At 44.5% G+C, this 21947-nt stretch overlaps 2 protein-coding genes across 2 annotated transcripts; both read right to left on the reverse strand.

The window, feature by feature from the left end:
* Positions 1–417: 417 nt before the first annotated feature.
* On the reverse strand, positions 418–10331 carry LOC309375764 (cell adhesion molecule CEACAM19-like). The gene is made up of 6 exons (XM_081921663.1): positions 9986–10331; positions 6977–7348; positions 5311–5406; positions 4109–4191; positions 3122–3163; positions 418–1880 (listed from the first exon to the last, which is right to left on the reverse strand). The coding sequence occupies exons 1-6, from the start codon at positions 10062–10064 to the stop codon at positions 1833–1835; spliced, it is 720 nt and encodes a 239-aa protein (XP_081777789.1). The 5' UTR covers positions 10065–10331; the 3' UTR covers positions 418–1832.
* Positions 10332–11658: 1327 nt separating this feature from the next.
* On the reverse strand, positions 11659–20687 carry LOC309376206 (cell adhesion molecule CEACAM16-like). The gene is made up of 5 exons (XM_081922476.1): positions 20427–20687; positions 17925–18337; positions 13948–13979; positions 13550–13596; positions 11659–11964 (listed from the first exon to the last, which is right to left on the reverse strand). Exons 2-5 carry the CDS (start codon positions 18270–18272, stop codon positions 11960–11962), a joined length of 432 nt encoding a protein of 143 aa, XP_081778602.1. The 5' UTR covers positions 18273–18337; positions 20427–20687; the 3' UTR covers positions 11659–11959.
* Positions 20688–21947: the final 1260 nt, after the last annotated feature.

The following is a 21947-nucleotide window of genomic DNA, read 5'->3' on the forward strand; positions in this document are numbered from 1 at the left end:
ATAAATAGGTACTGCTTCAGCCGGAAGGTAAACGGCATTTCCGTGCGCAGCTCTGGTTCGCCAGAAGCGGCTTAGTCATGCTGGCCACATGACCCGGAAGCTGTATGCCGGCTCCCTCGGCCAGTAAAGCAAGATGAGCGCCGCAACCCCAGAGTCGGTTTTTTTTTTTAAAGAAAGGTAAAAAGCAAACTAACAAATAAAACTAGGTTGGAAACCAGACGAAAAAGGACTTGGGTTAATCCATTTCACCCAGGAACCAAGTTGCCAGGACATTTGCCAAAGCACTTTGACAAAATCTGATGGGGGGAGGGGACGGGACCTTCAGTTCAACCCTCCTAGAAGGATGACATTACCCAGAAATTTATTCCGTTGAGTTTCAAGGAACTCTCTCAATACATGCAATCATGTGCCTCCTGGTGGTGATTCAGGAAATTTATTTTATTTTTTAATTGCATCTACCAGCAGCTTCATTGATTTATTTAAAAGCATTTCCAAAGTGCTTAAAATCTGTAAGTGGTATACTATGTACTCTCTCTCTCTGAAATACTACCCAAAACAAATAAAACAGTACAGGGGTACCTCGGGTTACATACGCTTCAGGTTACATACGCTTCAGGTTACAGACTCCGCTAACCCAGAAATATTACCTCAGGGTAAGAACTTGGCTTCAGGATGAGAACAGAGATCATGCTCCGGTGGCGCGGCAGCAGCAGGAGGCCCCATTAGCTAAAGTGGGGCTTCAGGTTAAGAACAGTTTCAGGTTAAGAACGGACCTCCGGAATGAATTAAGTACTTAACCTGAGGTACCACTGTATAAATGAAACAGAGATTCTGGGGTTATGGGTTGGAGAAGGCCTGGGCAAAGCATTGCGAACTTAAGCGATCATCTTCCTTGGATTTTTAGTCCTAACCAACTGGATATACCATGTTCGAAAGCACACGCGAGTAGATAAATATGTACCACTGCAGTGGGAAGGTAAACAGCGTTTCCGTGCGCTGCTCAGGTTTCCATCATGGTGTTCCGTTGTGCCAGAAGCAGTTTATTCATGCTGGCCACATGACCCACAAAGCTGTCTGTGGACAAACGCCGGCTCCCTTGGCCTGAAGCAAGATGAGTGCCACAACCCCATAGTTGCCTTTGACTGGACAAACCATCCAGGGGTCCTTTACCTTGACCCTGGGGCATGTTCTTACACCACCAAGAAAGGAGGCAGTTGGCCCATTAGCCAGGGCTGGCCCTTCCATTGGGCAGAGTGAGATAGCAGCCTTGGGCAGATGATTTGAAAGTATAACAAACTGCTAATTACTTATTGCTGCCAAGAAGGAAGAACTTTTGCAAGCTCAACAACTTTGCCAAAAAGAAACTACTCTTGTTGCCTCAGGCAACCAATTCTTTTGGACCAGCTCTGTCCATAGCAAAAAATGGAATATGGTTTTCTGTTTCTTTAATCCAGAAACAGGTGTTCCCCAGAGGCTGCTGGCTGGATCTGATGGGGGTTGTAATCAAAAACATCTGCCGGGCACCTGGTTGGCAAAGGATGCCATGAGCTATATTTGCAGACTCGGTCACTGGTAACATTTTGATGAATTTAATGGCCATTATGGGGAGAGCTTCCCAGAGTAGGGCATCGGAAGCTATTTCATGCAGATTCAGAGCTAGCTCAGAACTTTTATTCCAACTGGATCTCCAAGGTATCAGGCAGCTCTTCCTTTGCCCTTCCACAAGATCCCTTTAACCAGAGAACCAGGGGGCTGTACTTTGGACTTCCAGGGTGTGCCCTTCCATTGAAGCTCCAATTCAGAAGTAAAATGGACATTGGTGGTTTCATGCATTACCACTTTGGCTGGTTGTACATTGGCTGGTCTCTCTGTTGGAGGGCCTGAGGACGAAATGGAGTTGCATGAGACAGAAGCATCGAGAGCAAAACTTTTTTTTTCTTTTTTAACCTGGGTATCCTGGGAAGTTGGCCACTGAGGTTGAATGGCCAACTCTAGTATTGCAGGGGGTTGGACCAGATGACCGTTTGGGTCCCTTCCAACTTTGCAGTTCCGTGAGCCTATGATTCTAACCATGGAGGTACCACACAGCCAGCCATATTAATAGCCGTTAATAGACTTATCTACCATAAAATTGTCCTGAGTCTTTGACAATTTAATTATTTGTACTTTAATTATTTATTTTAATTATTTCTTATTTCTTCTAAGTTCTATTTTTTTTAAAAAATAGTCTTTATTAATTTAAATTACACACTTATACAAAGAATTTACAAAGAATTTACAATCTCATACTACAAAAATAAAATTAAAGTTAAGAAAAAAGAAAATACAGAAAAAAGAAAGAAGAAAAAGCTAATTTACGTACATAAAAAAACCTTAATCTTCCTAATTAATACTTAATTAAACACTTAAATAAAAAAGACTTCTGACAAAATGAGTCTTCCAATCATTCTCATTGTACTGTCATTTTTTTGCACAGTTTTATATTCTTTAATATTCTTCCCATCTACTCCACAAACGGTATTTGTTGTGTTTACAAGTATCACTCAAGTTCTGCTAATATGGAGTGATTGGTGCAATATTATCTTATATAATCCTTAAATATTCTCCATTCTCCCAATATTTTCTGGTTCAGTACTCCTCTAACGCTTCCCGTCAGTTTTGCTAGTTGTCTTAAGAACTCTTCTAAGTTCTTAAGACAAACAACTTGTAACGAAGAAAGGAAGAGGAAGAGGAAGGCATCAGTATGGAAAGCAGGGAGGAGGAAACCTGAATCCATATTCAGAACAAATCCCCCATCAGCTTGGATGTTAAGATGTTCCTTTACAAGGTCAGCATATGTGGAGGTGTTTGCGTACATCTCTGAAAGTTTCTGCCTCTCTGATTCTGCTGGGGCTCAGGGGCTTGGTCAGGCCAGGTAAATCAGCACCACGGACAGCTCCCAGTCAACCATGTTGCTGAGTTAAAGTGGATGTTGTTTCAGCCAGAGACCAAAGTCATCTGAGGACTTAAGAAGCTTAGTAGGGCATTTCCTTCCAGTGGCTCTGTCCCTTTCAGAGAGGAGATCACATGGGATCACATGTCTTTTCTGAGAGAAGGATGAATGTGAAGGACCTTCACCTACCTGGTACATGCGGTTGGGATCAGAGGAGCTGTCAGACTTGACCTGGATTTAATACAAACAACAGTAATAGTAATGATGCTAAAGAACAGTTATTGGTTATTAAGCAACAGCACGAGTAGCAGGGACTGGTGAACTGGTGAGCCCAGACAGTGTGTTAGTGCTGAACTCTGAATATGGCTAGTTCTAATTGCAAACTTTATTATTATTATTATTATTATTATTATTATTATTATTATTATTATTTATACCCTGCCCTCCCCAGCCAAGACCGGGCAGGCGGCTAACACCAGGTATAAAACAATTGATTAAAAATACAGCTTAAAAACAAGATTAAAATACAACATGAAAATGCAGCCTCATTTCAGAAGAAACTCAAATCAAAAACTTTTGGGGGATGAAAACGTCAAATCTTCACCAAGGCCAACTATCCAGACTGGTCCTATGTGGGCCAGAAAAAGCCAAGCATGTCCCCAAACAGGAGTTCCATCACAGAAGGAGAAAGGAAAGAGGAAAGAGGAGAAGAGGATCAAGTTGATTCCAAGCCAAAGGCCAGACGGAACAACTCTGTCCTACAGGCCCTGCAGAAAGAAATCAGATCCTGCAGGGCCCTGATCTCATGAGTCAGAGTGTTCCACCAGGCCGGAGCCAGTGTTGAAAAGGCCCTGGCTCTGGTTGAGTGCTGTGTGGCAACAGAAATTGAACCAAAATGGATCCGTTGGGAAATGAAGGTGGGTATCAACAGGCTTAGGTGAACCCTGGGGAGATTTTTAATGCCCCAGAGGAGGGCAGCCCCCTCTTTTCGTGTCCCAACCCCACCCTCTTTGCTGAGTTGTCAACTGCTAATCCTTTCCCTGCCTTACTGATTGTATATTCCTTGGGGCAGGGCCCTTGCAATCCTTTCATGTTCTTAAATATAGCATGCTGAAAATAAACTTGAAATAGGATTTGGCAGTGCAAACAGCTTCCCTCGCTATACTGAGGTCTCACCTGTCCAGAAAAGGGAACATCGTCAGGTAAAGGAGGTGCAGATACAACCTGGGCAGAAGTCTTAAATCTCACACGACAGGCCCCTGAAGGAGGAAGAAAAGTGGGAATCAAACCTGAACATTCACCCTACACAGAGCTTTGCTTTTATGTTTTTTTTTCTTTATAATAAGGAATGATATTGGGGTAAAGAATTGAGATGATAGAAGCAGAACTGATTTGGAGCAGGTTCTGTCAGAAAAATAAAAGGGGAATAAATGAATTGAAGAGGGACTTAACTGAAGATTATTTTTTTGGGGTGTGTGTGACATGGATGGCTTGCATGCTCTAGTTACCATATTTTTCTGTGTATAACATGCCCCCCATGTAGAAGACGCCCCAAATTGAGAAAATGGGGGAGCATTGCATCCGTGTATAAGACAAACTACAATTTTGAACATAATTTTAAAATAAAATAACCTAGTCTTATACACAGAAAAGTACGGTATCTCCTACTTGGATTACTGCAATGTCCTCTACGTGGGGCTACCTTTGAAGGGGACTTGGAAACTACCAACTAATCCAGAATGCGGCAGCCAGACTGGTGATTGGGAATGGCCACCGAGGCCATATTATACTGGTCCTTAAAGACCTACATTGGCTTCCAGTACGTTTCCGAGCACAATTCAAAGTGTTGGTGCTGACCTTTAAAGCCCCAAAACGGCCTTGGCCTAGTATACCTGATGGAGCATCTCTATCCCCATCATTCTGCCCGGACACTGAGGTCCAGTGCTGAGTTCCCTCACTGGGGAACTGGCGGTTCCCTCACTGCGAGAAGCAAAGCTACAGGGAACCAGGCAGAGAGCCTTCTTGTTGGTGGCGACCGCCCTGTGGAACACCCTCCTTTCAGATGTCAAGGAAATAAACAACTATCTGACTTTTAGAAGACACCTGAAGTTTTTAATGTTTGATGTTTTATCGTGTTTTTAATATTCTGTAGGGAGCTGCCCAGAGTGGCTGGGTAAACTCAGCCAGATGGGAGGGATAATAATAATAATAATAATAATAATAATAATAATAATGTCTAAGTTAGCACAAACACATTTTATGCACATTTGTTTCTGCGGACCCTCTGCCCCTGCCCTGTCCAGCAATACCCCTGGGCACCAGTAGTTGGCGACAGGACCCAGGAATCTGATGCCCCGCACTTCCAACGTCATACTCACAGAATAAGACACAAAGCAGTGTTCCAAACAACGTCAGCGCAACCAGAGACCCGATGACAATCCGAGAAACGACTCCTGCTTCCAGCAGAGCAGAATCTGGAACCAGAAAGAAGGTTTTGAGGAACACAGCAATGGCAGCAATAAGGACCAGCATTCATCTGGCTGACCTCCTCTTTTCAAACACATCAAGGCCTTCGAGGTGAATGGAGGACAAATGAGAGGCACAAATACAAGATGGGTGACACCTGGCTTGAGAGCAGTACATGTGAAAAGGATCTAGGAGTCTTGGTTGACCACAAACTTGACATGAGCCAACAGTGTGATGCGGCAGCTAAAAAAGCCAATGCACTTCTGGGCTGCATCAATAGGAGTATAGCATCTAGATCAAGAGAAGTAATAGTGCCACTGTATTCTGCTCTGGTCAGACCTCACCTGGAGTACTGTGTCCAGTTCTGGGCACCACAGTTCAAGAAGGACACTGACAAACTGGAACGTGTCCAGAGGAGGGCAACCAAAATGGTCAAAGGCCTGGAAACAATGCCTTATGAGGAACGGCTAAGGGAGCTGGGCATGTTTAGCCTGGAGAAGAGGAGGTTAAGGGGTGATATGATAGCCATGTTCAAATATATAAAAGGATGTCACATAGAGGAGGGAGAAAGGTTGTTTTCTGCTGCTCCAGAGAAGCGGACACGGAGCAATGGATCCAAACTACAAGAAAGAAGATTCCACCTAAACATTAGGAAGAACTTCCTGACAGTAAGAGCTGTTCGACAGTGGAATTTGCTGCCAAGGAGTGTGATGGAGTCTCCTTCTTTGGAGGTCTTTAAGCAGAGGCTTGACAACCATATGTCAGGAGTGCTCTGATGGTGTTTCCTGCTTGGCAGGGGGTTGGACTCGATGGCCCTTGTGGTCTCTTCCAACTCTATGATTCTATTCTATGATTCTAGGAGCAGGGACCAAGCAACGGCAGCTCACCCGCATCACGGGGATTCGAACCACCGACCTTCTGATCGGCAAGTGCTAGGCTCTGTGGTTTAACCCACAGTGCTACCTGCGTCCTCTATTATTAAAAGTAGCTGCCTTCAATACCTGAACCTAAACATTCTTCTTCTAATTCTCCACTATTTGCTTGCAGTTAATGAACCCAGCAGTTATGACAGGGCTTCTCCTTGGAGACAGTTGTGCTGGGGACAAATTCACTCAACCCTCAGCAGAAATGCTCAGAGACCTAGCCAGAGTCTGCTTAGAGGACACATTTGGAGGGATAAAAGGGAAGAAACTTCTAAAGGCACCAACAGGACCCCCTAAAAGATGGGGGAAGGATGATGCCTGAGACCTCTAGGTTTGCACTCCCTGTTTCAGAACCCAGTGACCCTTCTGTTCTCAATGTATAATAATAATAGTAGTAATAATAGTAATAATAGTAATAATAATAATAATAAAATTTATTTATACCCCGCCCTCCCCAGCCAAGGCCGGGCTCAGGGCGGCTAACAACCAATAATAAAAACAAGTTGAATGAATACAACTTAAAAACAACATTAAAACACAACATTAAAACATTAAATGTATAGGTTCCAGAGTCATTTGGCCCTCGAAGCTCAGTAGAGGAGGCAGATTTGGGTGCATAAAAGGTCAGAATGACTGCAGAACAAGCTCATCATACCTGGGACGGTTATATTGATAGCCCCTATTCTGTGTTCCAGAGGTCCTTCTGGTTCCAGTGTATAGATTCCAGTGTCGCTTGGTGTTAAATCTGTGATACGAAGGGAACAGTCTCTTCTCCCAGTCTCCCTTTCAGTGAAGGCAGATCCGTTTTTCTGTGAAATCACCGGAGCTAGGAAATAGGTGAAGATTCGATTTCCGTCAGCGCTTGACCCTCGGTACCATTTGCAGCTACGAAGTGTGGTCTCATCAATATCGCCTGGTGTTAATGTGACACTCTGTCCTTCTTGCAGTATTTCTGGTTCAGCTTTGATAGGTATTCCAGTCTTGGCCTGGGCTTGAGTCCAGAGGAAGCAGGAACTCAGGATGGAGGCTGTAGCATGAAGCAGGGGAAAGAAGAGCAAAAACACATCCTCGTATTATAATTTCTTTCCCTTTTTTTACAATTTATTTATTCGGTTTTTCAGATTAAAATTTTACAGTCACATATCCGACATGCAGCATAAAAACAAGATTGCAAAGAATCTCTTGGAATTCTCTCCTCCCCTTTGTGGGTCCTGTTGTTAATCATCTCCTCCTGTATCTTTTATGATAATCCAAATCTTTTTTTTGTTTTGTTAGAACGTTTATTAATTTTCCAATAAAAGACATCCAATTAACATATCAAATCCTAATCCAAATCTTCTATCCCTCCATTGTGTCCAAGATTCAGCAGTAAACTACAAGCGATATTCCAATCCTACTAACGATTTTAACTGTTTACAATGGTCTTTAAGACAAGTTATAAATTTTCCCCATTCCCTATTAAAATTTTGGTCTTCCTGATTTCTGATTCTTCTGGTCATTTTAGCCATTTCGGCACAATCCATCAACTTGATCTGCCATTCTTTTCTGGCAAGGACTTTATCTTCTTTCCATCTCTTTCCATTATAATTTCTTGGTTTATATGTCACTTAATGCTAAAGTAGGATTCTAAGTGGATTATAGATTATAAAAACAAATTGAACAAATATTGAAATGTAAACATTCACAATTCAAGTACATAATAAAACAATTCCTTATGTGCATGTGTGTGTGTGGTTGTTGTTATATTTATCATAATGTTTATTTATAGCCCAGCTTTTTCCCAGATGAGGACTCAAAAGAAGAGTTTGGATTTGATATCCCACTTTATTACTACCCGAAGGAGTCTCAAAGCGGCTAACATTCTCCTTTCCCTTCCTCCCCCACAACAAACACTCTGTGAGGTGAGTGAGGCCTAGAGATTTCAGAGAAGTGTGACTAGCCCAAGGTCACCCAGCAGCTGCATGTGGAGGAGCGGAGAGGCGAACCCAGTTCACCAGATTACGAGTCCACCACTCTTAACCACTATACCACACTGGCTCTAAAAGCTGCAAACATAGAAAAAAAATTATCATTAAAAGATAATTAAACACACACACAAACACACATTTATGATCTATTAAAAATAGAGATAATAACAATAAAAACATCACAGCACCAGCCCTTTCCTTAAGAATAGCCAATTCCTAAAAGCATGTTGGAATAAGAAAGGAAGGACAAGGAAGAAACTGGTCTAACTTCTCTAGGAAAGGAGCTCCAAAGTTTGGGAGCGGCCACTGAGAAGGCCCTGTCCTACATCCCAACCAAGATTGGCTGTGAGGGGGACAGGACTGAGAAAAGGGCTTCCTCTAAAGGTTATGTTATGGTTTTTCAAAGTTATATGTAAACAACCCTGTGCTCTTCAGATGAAGAACGGTATATATATATATATATATATATATGCAGGTTTTGGTGTCCTCGGGTGTCTTCCCGTGTAAAAGTTGGGGTGTCTAGGCGACGTTTCGACGAGGTCTCACTCGTCATCTTCAAAGACCTCGTCGAAACGTCGCCTAGACACCCCAACTTTTACACGGGAAGACACCCGAGGACACCAAAACCTGCATTCCTGTACCCGTGAAAATCTACGAAAGCATATATATATATATATATATATATATATATGTGTGTGTGTGTGTGTGTGTGTGTGTGATTGTGTGTATGAGTGTGTGTGTGTCCTGCTCACTGCTGGACCCCAGCCCCCAAGAACTTTCCAGAGTAGCTTAAACAGTCAATCCCTCTTCACAGGCATCTCTGGGAACTGTAGTTTTGAGAGGGGAAATAGAAGTCACCTGACAACTCTTGGCACCCTTAACAAACCACACCTCCCAGAATCCTTTGGGGGAAGTCATGATGGTTTAAAGTGATATCGCAGTGCCTTAAATGCATGTTGTGAATGTGGCCTATCACCCTTAGGGAAATCAAAATCTCTTTCTGTGCTATCAGATAGCAGATAATAATAATTTATTATTTGTTTCCCCAGCCACTCTGGGCGGCTTCCAACAAGGATTAAAAATACATCAAAATGTCACACATTAAAAACTTCCCTGCACAGGGCTGCCTTCAGATGTATTCTAAATGTCAGGCAGTTGTTTATCTCTTTGACATCTGGTGGGAGGGCGTTCCACAGGGCGGGTGCCACTGCTGAGAAGGCCCTCTGCCTGCTTCCCTGTAACTTGGCTTCTCGCAGTGAGGGAACCGCCAGAAGGCCCTTGGAGCTGGACCTCAGTGTCCGGGCTGAACGATGGGGGTGGAGACGCTCCTTCATGTATACTGGGCCGAGGCCATTTAGGGCTTTAAAGGTCAGCACCAACACTTTGAATTGAGCTCAGAAACGTAGTGGGAGCCAATGTAGGTCTTTCAAGACCGGTGTTATGTGGTCTCGGCAGCCACTCCCAGTCAACAGTCTAGCTGCCGCATTCTGGATTAGTTGTAGTTTCTGGGTCATCTTCAAAGATAGCCCCACATAGAGCGCATTGCAGTAAAATGTTGGGAAATAGGTGGCTGGAGCTGTACAGTCAGCCACCAAAGACTAGCCACCCTCCGGCATAGGATGAATCAAAACCCAGCACCTATTTCCCCTCCCTCCTTGTGTCTCCTTCCTCCTATTTAGGATCCCTATCCATCTCACCTTTGAAAAGTGTAGCCTGCCATGAGCCCTTCTTCCCCAGCAAAGCCCTAGCACAGCACGGCGGCTTCTCCTGCCTCATTACAGACTTTGATCCAGAGGATACTCCCCTCAGCTGACTCCTGGATTCCTCCTCTTTCTGGTGCTCCTGTGTTTCCTGCTTTTGTGCAGGGCAAGAGCCCCCGATGGGCACAGAGTAGGGTGGGGAATTTGGCAACAGAAGCCTACACCTCACATCTCTCTCTGTGCCAAAGCCAGCCGGCCAGGGGACAGGCTATGGGGCAGAGACCAGAGCCGAGGCCCGGCTTCTGGCTGCGGCAGAAAGGGGAAGGAAGGAAGGAGGCGGCACTACCCAGAAGGGTTGAAAAAGAGGCAAACTTCCTTCCCTTGGCCCTACTTGGAGATCAAAAGTTGGAGGGAGGGATTTGTTCTCAGTTCCTTCTTTGCACAATAGCTCAAGGAGGAGGAGAAGAAGCGTTTGGATTTGATATCCCTCTTTATCACTACCCGAAGAAGTCTCAAAGCGGCTCACATTCTCCTTTCCCTTCCTCCCCCACAACAAACACTCTGTGAGGTGAGTGGGGCTGAGAGACTTCAGAGAAGTGTGACTGGCCCAAGGTCACCCAGCAGCTGCATATGGAGGAGTGGAGACGTGAACCCGGTTCCCCAGATTACAAGTCTACTGCTCTTAACCACTACTCCACACTGGCTCTCCCCATCAAGGAGATGGCTGGGACCTACATTTATAAAGAAACCAGAAGTCTTTCTGTTAGGGATATTAGGAAATGAGATAAAAAGAAGAGATGGTAAATTTTTCCAATATGCAGTAACAGCAGCAAGAGTGTTACTGGCCCAGAAATGGAAACAGCAAGAAATACCGACTGTGGAAGAATGGAGAATGAAGTTGTTGGACTATATGGAGCTGGACAAATTGACAGGAAAGATTAGATACTTAAGAGACCAAAAGTTCATCGAGGACTGGGGGAAATTTGTGGAATATCTGGAACATATAAGTGAGGGACAGATAACGCTAACGGGATTTAAAGAAGCACTGTGAAAGACTATGAAATATTGTCTAAAGGGAATAGAAAGAAAGATATAAACAACGTCAATACAAAATTAAGAAATGTGCAACTTAAATTATAACTACGGATGATTTACGGATAAGCTGGAGGAAGTCCAAAAAAGGTGTATGTTGTGAAACTTTGATGTGAAACTAATATGTTTTTTTGTTTGTTTTTTCTTCTGATGTAAATTAATAAAAATTCATTAAAAAAAAAAAAGGAGATGACTGGGACCACAATCCTAACCCCACTTTACATGGGAGTGTGCCTCACTGAATTCAGGAGGACTTGCTTCTGAGTAGGCATGGTTAGGATAGCAGACTTATATGCCCTGCACCCTCAAATAAGCTTTTGGCCACCCTGTATCATTGACTTCCACGAGCAGGTTTCTGTCCCTTCCCTTGACATCCCACTGTCTCCGATCAAGACTGTTGTCTTTGTGCAATTCTCTCTTCATGCACGATGATCCTAGGTCAGGATTCAGCAATTTTGTTTAGCTGCGGGCCGGTCCACTATCGCTCAGACCTTGTGGCAGGCCGGAGAAGCGGCACTGGGGGGGGGGCGGAGCTGGAAGAAGAGGCGAGGGGGGCAAAAACCACTTGAACAACTTGGTCTCACTGCTAAACCTTTTTATTACACCAGGCGACTGTGTGCCTATGTGGGAGAATTCTACGTTCTTCTCTTCAGACAAGGAAACCAATTTATTTCAACACACTTCCCCAAAACAATCCAGGCAAAGGATGTGAGTCATAGGATATGTTTGCACTGAGGAGAGTGCCAGGGGAGAATCATCCCTGATCATTTCTTCTTGATTTCTCAGCATATAATGTTGCTTTCCAAAGGCCGGACGGCCGCTGGCTTTGGCTGAGGAGGGTGGTTGGCTTTGAAGGCTAGTGTTGAATATTGTATGTCTTCACCCTGCAAGAGACCATAAGAAGGAGTCAGTGGGACAAAGGGGAGGTTCAAACGCATTGCTGTGTGGAGGGGTCTAATGGTGCAGCACTTTGAGTGTTTATTGCAAGGCTGTTCCCTGGATTTCTAGCTTTCGTTGAATTTTTTAAAAGCAAATACGATGGCACAACAGAGCTCACAACTTTCTACTTGCAGGGTTATAAGGGAAAGCATGAAATCAATGATCAATCTGTTATCCAGGAAACATCAAACTTGATCCCACCTTACAGTAATCCAGCCAGCGAGTGTAAAGGTGTCAGGATAACAGCCAAGCTCTAGATCCTTCCTTTTAAATATACGGTATTTTTAAATTTCACTTAAAGACACAACGAAGACATAAACGCAACAAATTCATAGGTACATAGTATTATCAAATACATATATACTTCACACAACATCAGTATTATGAATACCAGCATTGGTATTTGATTTAACATTTCTTCCGGTGCTTCTTTTGCAGATTGTATCAATTTTGTCAATGGTTCAGCACACAAAAAAATGCAAAAAAGCAGAGGGGGGCCTCTGCTTCCTCAAAAATGATTTCAGGAATTTATTTATATTTGTTTGTTTATATATAAAACTGTGCATGGGTCTCCAGAAACAGCTTCGATATATTCCAAGAAAGGAACACCCGTATTTAATTTATCCAACAGGGAGTATGAATAATTACTTTCTATCCTATCAAAAGCTTTTTCAGCATCTAAGAAAAACCAAAGCTATTTCTATTTCTTTCATTTATTAAATACAAGAATTTTCTTGCATTAACTGATAGTAAACAACCTATAATAACATCCATGGGTCTGGATGTCTATACATTAAAATAACTTTAACCTTTTTGTGTATATTGGAGCAAGAATTCTGAAATCTTGGTTTAATGATTATATTGGTCTATAAGATTAGGGTAATGTTGGATATTTGTGTTTCCTATGAATTAAGGTTATTTTTTCATCTTTCCAAGATTCTTATATTACCTTAGTTAGCTTACAATAGTTAAACAGCTTAATTTTAACAGTACTGCTATCTGAAAATGTTTTTATAAAATTATGCAGGTAAACCATCAAAGCCTGGTGAATTGTTGGTTTTAAGAGCTCTTATAATATTTTGTATTTCTTGGGGATTATTCTCTATATTGAGCATTTGTCTGTCCTCAGTAAATGCTGCAAGTTTTATTCCAAATAACATGGGTGTCTTTATCGTGGGGTTGCATCAACTGATATAGATTGGAAAATTGCTTTCCAAAGGTGGCCCGCACTTTGAAGTTTGTTTATAACTGACTTCAAAGGAACCTGCTTGCAAATGAAATTCATAGTCATTGTTGTCATGTGATTGACAGGTTGGTGACCTAGCCTACCTGGCAAACTTGGCCCGGGGGAGGGGGGTTCATGGAGATAAAGATCTGGACTGCTGGGCTGAAGAGGTTCTCCACTCTTGCTCTTACTTCCTTTGCAGGAAGACATTCTCTGCTGCAACTCAACCCCTCTCCCGCTTCTAGACTTTGAATCAGAATGCTGAAGTCTGCATATATTAGGGACCACCATTGTTCTATCCTTACCAATGTGGGTTTGTATTTTGTTCCTACCGATGCACTGAAGCACTGGTCTGAAATTACAAAGAGAAAAAGTCACGGACCTGGAACATACAACAGACAGAACCCAAGCCCAGCAGAACCAAGCAGGACACACTGAGAGGAGTGGATGTCAGGTGACTGGTAGATGGGTGATCCAGCCTACATGTCAAAGTTGTCCCACAGGACTCATGGAAATAAGGATCTGGCTCGCTGGGTTGGAAAAGTTCCTCACCCATGTCCTACTTCCTTCTGATGAAGGAAGACCTTCACTTTGCTCTGCTTTGGCTCAAACCCCCTCCCCTCTCCTTCCTACTCCATTCTAGAGACTGGACCAAAACTCTGGAGTCTGAATACATTAGGAATCATATGTATATCATTCTTACCGTGGTGGGTTTTGTGTCAGCGACGCCCTGCTCTGAAATGACAGAAACAGGACAGAAAGAGCATTAGGGAACAGAGAGAGATTCATGAGAATAAGCCCACCAGAGCCAAGCAACCCACAGCCCTCTGCTCCTTTTGAACCCTCTGCTCAAAAGGCTGAGACCACGGAAGGAACAACTCCTACTAGATTAGTGGAAGCAGGCAAGGCGAGTGGCCTGAGATGGGTTAGGGGTGCAAAGAAAATGCCTTGCTAGGATTTCCTCTAGATATTGGGAACTCCCCAAATAGAAAAAAATACCTTTAAGGAAGGTTTCCTCAATCAGGTGTCCTCCAGAGTCTGACAGCATCTGGAAGGTCACAACTTAGCTACCCCTCATGAGCCTAGGGCTTGCCGATTGGAAGGTCGGCGGTTCGAATCCCCATGATGGGGTGAGCTCCCTTTGCTTGATCCCAGCTCCTGCCAAGCTGTTCTTAATCACATCAAAGTGCAAGTAGATAAACAGGTACCGCTCCAGCGGGAAGGTAAACGGCGTTTCTGTGCGCTGCTCTGGTTTCTCCAGAAGCAGCTTAGTCATGCTGGCCACATGACCAAGAAGAACTGTCTGCAGACAAACGTTGGCTCCCTCGGCCAGTAAAGTGAGATGAGCGCCGCAACCCCAGAGTTGTTCATGACTGGACTTAACTGTCAGGGGTCCTTTACCTTTTAGAACTGAAAAGTCAACCCAATGTGTACAGTTTCTGACCAATTTTGGAGGGGTGCTTGATGTGGTCATCTGCTCATTGCAAATGTTTGTGTATCAGAATCATCAGGTTTAACAGAGGATAGGCCTACGGTCCCTTTGGTGGACTATTGAGAAGAGGGAACCTCAGCTGCAACTTCTCCTGCCCGAGTGTCATAGTTGAAGCAGATATTTCTTCCTCTGTCCCCTCTTCAATATGGCAACCCTGGTTGGCGTTTGTGCATTTGGCTTGGAGGCGCAAACAGCGGGGCACTGAATGCCTCTAAGAGAAGTGTGGGGCGGGACACCAGTGAAGAAGGAGAAGAAGAAGAAGAGTTTGGATTTGATATCCCGCTTTAATCACTACCCTAAGGAGTCTCAAAGTGGTTAACATTCTCCTTTCCCTTCCTCCCCCACAACAAACACTCTGTGAGGTGAGTGAGGCTGAGAGACTTCAGAGAAGTGTGACTGGCCCAAGGTCACCCAGCAGCTGCATGTGAGGAGCGGAAGCGCGAACCCGGTTCACCAGATTACGAGTCCACTGCTCTTAACCACACTGGCTCACCACAGTGAGAAAGCCGCAAACCGTGAGCGTGAGCAGAGAGACCACTCAAAGCAGTTAAGCAGAGCAGGAACTTCCCGGAGAACCAGGGGGAGATGGCAAATTCAGGGGGACTCTGATTCAAGGGGACCAGGACGGCAGACTTACGCTGAGTGAAACCTGGGGTACAGGAACAACCCCAGACCTCCCATGGCCACGATTCCAATCATACAACCTAGGATAATTCCAAAAACTGATGCTTGGGGATGGGAGTCAGCCGCCGCTACACCTGCAAGAGGGGAGAGAAAGGTGCTGTGAGCTTTGGAAAGGATGTGTCCATGATTTTCCTTCCCCAGTTGATCACATGAGTATGGGGCAATTTGCTTTTTTCCTCTTTTTAAAATTGCTTTATTGAGATTAAAAAGATGTAACAAACATACAAGTAAATAATAATAATAATAATAATAATAATAATAATAATAAAGATAATTGTGCTATTTGTTACATCATCACTCCACATTCCACTTACGTAAGTATCCAATGACTTCTTGCCACCCCATCGTGTATTTACCGCCTAATCATTCTAGCACACTATTAACATTCATTTTATTTTATTTGCTTTTGTCAATTATCAATATCGTATTCTCTTGTTAGTCGACATACCACAGAATTCATTCGACTCCTCCCACTGGCATTATATTATTACAGTAATGTATAAGGTATTTTTTGGTGTACATATCCCATCTCTTAATAAAAGTTTGCCCTGTAGAACCTCTCAGTTTTACTGTCATTTTTGCCAATTTGGCGTACTCCAACAACTTACTTTGCCACTCCAGTTTTGTTGGAATTTCCTCTCCTTTCTAGTTTGAGGCAATTAATATTCTTGCAGCTACAGTAGCATACAAGAATAATTCTCTTGCATTTTTAGGTATATCTGGGCCAAATATCCCTAAGAGAAACACCTCCGGTTTTTAAAATAAAGGATAGGATACCTTAATCATTTTTTAAAGCTCATTATAGATTACATTCCAAAATTCCTTTATTTTCTTGCATGTCCTCCACATGTGTAACACTGAGTATAGGGCAATTTTCAGTGAAACCAGCTCTTTTGGACATCAACCTAATGTTGCCAGTTATTTGATTCAGAGCAGCCTTGATGAATAGCTAAAGGATTCCCCCCCCCCCCGGCATGGAGATACAGTGGTACCTCTGATTGTGAATGGGATCCGTTCTGGAGGCCCATTCACAACGTGAAAAGCCTGCAACCTGAAGCCCCGTATCTGCGCGGTGCGATTTGGCACTTGTGCGCATGTGAGGAGCGCGATTTAGCACTACTGCGCATGCACGAGGGATGAAACCCAGAAGTAACCCTTTCTAGTACTTGCGGGTCGCTGCGGGACGCAACCTGAAAAAATGTAACATGAAGCAAATGTAACATGAGGTATGACTGTATGTGGTAAAAAGAGTATCGCCAGAATCTTTCTTGCCTGCTCTGACTACTGTTAAAGGCAGTAGGAAAAAGGGGAAAAGGTGAAAACTTCGCCCCAAGCTTGTCTGTGGCCTTGCTGCAGTGAAGCATCTCAAACTTTCTCTTCACATCCCTCCATGAATGCAGCTGGAGGGTGACCTGCATGGACAAATACACCTGTGTGCATTGCACATTCAGGCTTCCCTGCACACGAGAGAATTCCATGCTGTTCTGATTAATCTACAGTATTTCTTGGAACTTTGAAGTGTCAGGCATAGCCCTATTGGCTTTAGCCCAAACGTAGCAGAGTTTTCCTGCACAGCGAAGAAGCTAGTTGCGGCGGTAATGACTAGTCAGCTAGACTCAGAATAACTATTTACAGGATTTATTAAAAAGGATAAAATAAAACCAGCAGAGTTTCTGCATACAAATAAAAGCAAAATAAATCCTCTCTTTCTCTCTCTCTCAAAACCATACACAGCACTTCTACTCCTAACACACCTCACATCAAACTGAGCTAGCAATCCCTAGTTAAGAGTTGAATGCTGGTCGTTAACCAATCAGAGTAAGCAGTTTCTAGGTCAAGCTGACCTGGGCTTTCTGCCAAGAGTAAATTGACACTGCCTTGAGTTAATTGTTTGAAGCCAGAATCTGCAAGTTTCCCATGAGAATCAATTAACAGAAACTGAACAGTATTTCTATCCCATTCCTCATTGGATTTTTCCAACCCCAGAGCAGGGAGCAAAGCGATAAAAATAAAACGGGTAAAACAACAATATAGCAGAAATTACAAAATCGTATTAACAGGACCAGTAACCGACTAAGCAACTCTACCCGAAGGTAAACAGGCAAGATCGCAACGGCATTAATTAACGTTCCCAGTTTATGGAATATGAGCCTCAAGGTCAGCAGGGCTGCCAGGTAGTGACATGCAGATGGATTTGTTGGGCTCTCTCATCACTCTTCTCCATGCATATTCCTGCATTGCAATGAGCTGGGCTAGATGTCCCTTGGGGTCCCTTCCAATTCTGCAATTCTATGATTTGTTTAAAAAAACAATTTTTATTACAGATTTCCATGAATTGCAAAAGAACGTGCAATGTCTCTCTTTCTGTGTGTGTTTCAGATTATAAAGTCAATTCTGTGATTACTATTTCCGTTGCCACTATTTACCCACCCTGGGCCCATAGTTCCCAGGGCAGGCTATAACATTAAAACACACAATATTAGAAACAGTTTAAAATAACTTACAGTAATAGAAGTAAGGCGAATCCTAAAAGTAGACACCATACCTAAGACATTTAAGACTATAAATCCTATCACCGTTCCCGAAGATACTTTAGCAGTCAATGTATAGAGTCCAGAGTCATTTAGCCATAAATTCCTGATGTTAAGGGAGCTGTCTAGGCCCCCATTCTCCCGCTCAGTGAAGGAAGGTCCATTATTCTGTATTCTAGACGGTACTAGCATATAAGTAAAGATTCGACTAGTCTCCTCAATTTCCCCTCGGTACCAGATGAAGGTGTTAAGGTTCCCCGCATCAAGGTCTACAGGTGTGAAGGTGACACTGCCTCCTTCTTCTGGGTGTTCCGTGTCCATCTTGATGACTGTCTCCTTCTCGCCCTTGGTTTGAGTCAAGAGGAAGCAGGAACTCAGGATGGAGGCTGTAAAGGGGAGAGAGCGAAGAGGAGATGTCACTTCAAACAAAAGTCCTAGTTTCAGCACAGTTCTGTTCTCTTTCAGAGATCCACGGACGGCCCCAAAGTCTCTTTCACTGCATCAAAGAGACCTCAACAACTGCAATACACATAGAGACCGAATTGTTGAGCAGTCAAAGAAAAACATTGTCAAAAACGTATAAATTATTACTAGAGTGGCACAGAAAGGATGAGGAGGTAAAAAGTGTTATGATTAAGTGGGCCCAAGATTTGGGACATAACATTGGTTTTGAAAAATGGGGGGGAAATGTGGACAAAAACAATTAAATTCACAGCATGTATGTCACTCAAAGAAAATGTAACAAAGGTGATGTACCGTTGGTATATAACACCAGCCAAACTCGCTAAAATGTATAGAAATCAGGATAAAAATTGTTGGAAATGCAAGGAGAAGGAGGGGAATTTCTATCATATGTGGTGGACGTGTACCATGGTGAAAGCCTATTGGGATATAATTTATAATGAATTAAAAATGAATTAATGAATTAAATGAATTAAAAAAGATTTTGAAATATAACTTTAATAAAAAATAAAGAGATGTTCTTGTTAGGTTTAATTGGAGATGAAATCCCCCCAAAAGATGTAAACCTGATTAAGTATGCCACAATGGCCGCAAGGATACTTTTGGCTCAGAAATGGAAATCACAGGAGAGCCCAACAGTGGAAGAATGGAGGAGTAAGATGGTGGAATACGCAGAGTTAGCAAAGCTGATGGGGAAGATCCGGAATCAGCGTGACGAACCGTTTAAAAGGACTGGAGCAAATTCATAGTATATCTGAAAGAACAATGTAAACATTTGAAAACGTTTGTAGCTTTGAGTTGAAATGTCTTGTAAAGAGAATATAAGGAACTGATTTACATTTAAAGAGGTGTATTCTAAAACAAGAGAGAAGGTAAAAAAGTTGTTATGGAAATGCTAATAATAAAGTAAATATTTAAGTCAGAAAAAGGGGCGGGAGGAAGTCGATGCTCGAATAGAGCGAGGTTTGAGTTTTTTGAAATATGTATGGAAATTGTGATTATGATAAAACTGAAAATGCAATAAAAATTAAACAAAAAAGAAACAAGAACAACACACCACACAACTGCAATACAGACATTCTTGAATGTACAAGTAAGAGTGGAAGAAACAAAAAATGTCCTACGTTTTCGTATGCAGGGTCTTCACCCCTTTGCCCACTCCTCCCACATTTTGAAGCTGGGTAGCCAAGGAATTGGTACCCCACCTCACCACCCACTGCGAAAACACAGGGCTGTGTGAGTGTCAGCCACAGCTGATGAACCAGCGATGCCATCTCAGCTGAAGGAAGGAAGATGGTGCCTTTGCTGCACGCTGCAATGTTCTTTGCCATGACTGGCAGATGCAAACCCCCAACCCCGAAACAATTAGGCAAAATAAGGAGCACCAGGCAAAGGCTCTCAGCCTGAGCAGAATTCAGCCTCTCTTGAGTGGAGAATTTCAACTGTCGGAAGTATTCAATTCTCTATGCTATGGTCACCCTGCATAACATTCTTCTGATACAAAACTCAGCTGCTGAGTGACAGCAGAAATGAAGTCCAAAGGGAAATAGCAGCGTGCTCAAGGGAAACCCCGATCCAAAAGCTGCCAACAGCCATAGGTACCAACTCCCTAGGGTCTTGGGTGCCCGAGCACCCACAAAATTCCCCATGAAGGGGCAGGGCACCCACAAATTTCGGTGCCAGGGCCATTTATGCTGCATGGCATTTGCAGCCCTGGGCACCCATGGGCACCGAGTTGGCACTTCTGCCAATAGCCATGGGGTGGCGGGGTGGGGGAGAGTCAAGTCCTTACTTCTCCTACCCACCTCCACCAAACCATGTCTGCAAGCTGCTGGAAGGGGCGATTTTGATCAGAGGAGCAACGCGCGCACGCATAAATTGAAATAAGTCTCCGTGCTTCTGCAGCCCCCCCCCTGCTCCCTCTGGCCCCCGCTCTTCGTTTTAAAAAGTGCTGGGAGCTTCGCAGCACGAAACCATAACCATACCCGTCAGTTTGGTCCCGATCCTGCTCACCTGCGAGGAGCCCTGCGCGCCAGCAGTTCCTCCATCCCGGGGATCTCCAAGGCTGGGCCGGACGCACGTCCAACCTGCCTACGGCGGGGCTTCGCTTCGTGGTGGGGGCCTCTTCGTTTGCCCGCTTGCGGGCAGCCCAGAGCTGATCCTGCCCGGCCCTGCCTTCCTCGGGGGCCGGGCTTCCATCCACCGCGGCTGACTCCTTCCCTGCGTCCTTGGCAAGGTCGGGGGACCGCTGCGTTGTCGCCGATGCGCGGACGTCGGGGGGCAAGGGATAAGAGGGAGGAGCGCGAAGCCGCGATGGTCAACGCCGCGCTTTCGAAGCTCAGCCGCGTTTGGCCTGGAATCGAGGAGTCCAGGAGCGTCATGAATGCGCAATAAACAGAACGCCTGGGCGGCCCCGACGGTAAAAGAGGGATGGAGACTATGTCGACGAAAGGGGCGGCACGGATGCGGACGACGTCGATGAAGGCGAAGACAGCCAGGAGGAGGGCTGCCTGCCAGGGGCTCTTGACAGAATCATAGTGTTGGAAGGGACCCAAGGGTCATCTAGTCCAACCCCCTGCAACACACCTTCGCAGGGTCCAGGTGAGCCACAGATGCCCTGCTTGCCTTTCCATTTTGGGGGCTTTGCTTGACAGGACAGCAGTGCTGTCAGCTGGATGCTTGGGTTCATAGCTGTCAACTTTTCCCTTTTCTTGCGAGAAATCCTATTCGGAATAAGGAAATTTCCCTTAAAAAAAGGGAAACGTTGACAGCTATGCCTGGGTTCCTTTGCTTTTCCTGTTAACCCCCACGAGTGCTCCAGGGGTGGTTTGCAAGTGCAGGAGTGGAACAGGGGCTTGGGAGGGAAGGGGCGTCCTGTCCTCAGTGTGACTCAGGCAGAGCTGGGCTTCCCCCTCTCCTGACTCCCAGCCCTCTAGTTGGGTGCCAGGTCATGTGCTGGTGGAGTTGAGAAGGGAGCAAAAGCTTTCGGTTGGCATCTGGCAGAAGAAAAAGGGGAAGGAAGGAGCCCGTGGCTTCTTCAGCATCAGCTAATGACGAGGCCAGGGATGCGGGTGGCGCTGTGGGTTAAACCAAAGAGCCTAGCACTTGCCGATCAGAAGGTCGATGGTTCAATTCCCCGTGACGGGGTGAGCTCCCGTTGCTCGGTCCCTGCTCCTGCCAACCTAGCAGTTCAAAAGCACAAAGTGCAAGTAGATAAATAGGTACCGCTCCGGCGGGAAGGTAAACGGCGTTTCTGTGTGCTGCTCTGGTTTGCCAGAAGAAGCTTAGTCCTGCTGGCCACATGACCCGGAAGCTGTACGCTGACTCCCTCGGCCAATAAAGGGGGATGAGCGCCATGACCCCTGAGTCGGTCATGACTGGACCTAATGGTCAGGGGTCCCTTTACCTTTTAATGATGAGGCCACAAGACAAACACAGATGCCCAGCCCAAGAGAGGCTGCCAGGTCTTAACTGCCTCCAGACTTCCGCTGTACGTAAAACAATATTGCACAGTTGCAAAAAGGGCTCAGAAAA

This window comes from Podarcis melisellensis, assembly GCF_964234715.1.
Source record: "Podarcis melisellensis genome assembly, chromosome: 8".
Lineage (NCBI taxonomy): Eukaryota > Metazoa > Chordata > Lepidosauria > Squamata > Lacertidae > Podarcis > Podarcis melisellensis.

Bases quoted from the DNA above. Each gene is read 5' to 3' on its own strand.
- LOC309375764 (XM_081921663.1), bottom strand. From the start codon at position 10,064: ATGAGGCAGGAGAAGCCGCCGTGCTGTGCTAGGGCTTTGCTGGGGAAG. The intron at 7,349-9,985 runs GTGAGATGGATA...TTCATGCTACAG, and splicing joins GCAGGCTACACTTTTCAAAG to CCTCCATCCTGAGTTCCTGC. The intron at 5,407-6,976 runs GTATGATGAGCT...TTCTGGTTCCAG, and splicing joins TATCAATATAACCGTCCCAG to ATTCTGCTCTGCTGGAAGCA.
- LOC309376206 (XM_081922476.1), bottom strand. From the start codon at position 18,272: ATGGACACGGAACACCCAGAAGAAGGAGGCAGTGTCACCTTCACACCT. The intron at 13,980-17,924 runs GTAAGTTATTTT...CTGTCATTTCAG, and splicing joins TTCGCCTTACTTCTATTACT to AGCAGGGCGTCGCTGACACA. The intron at 13,597-13,947 runs GTAAGAATGATA...TTGTAATTTCAG, and splicing joins CTGACACAAAACCCACCACG to ACCAGTGCTTCAGTGCATCG.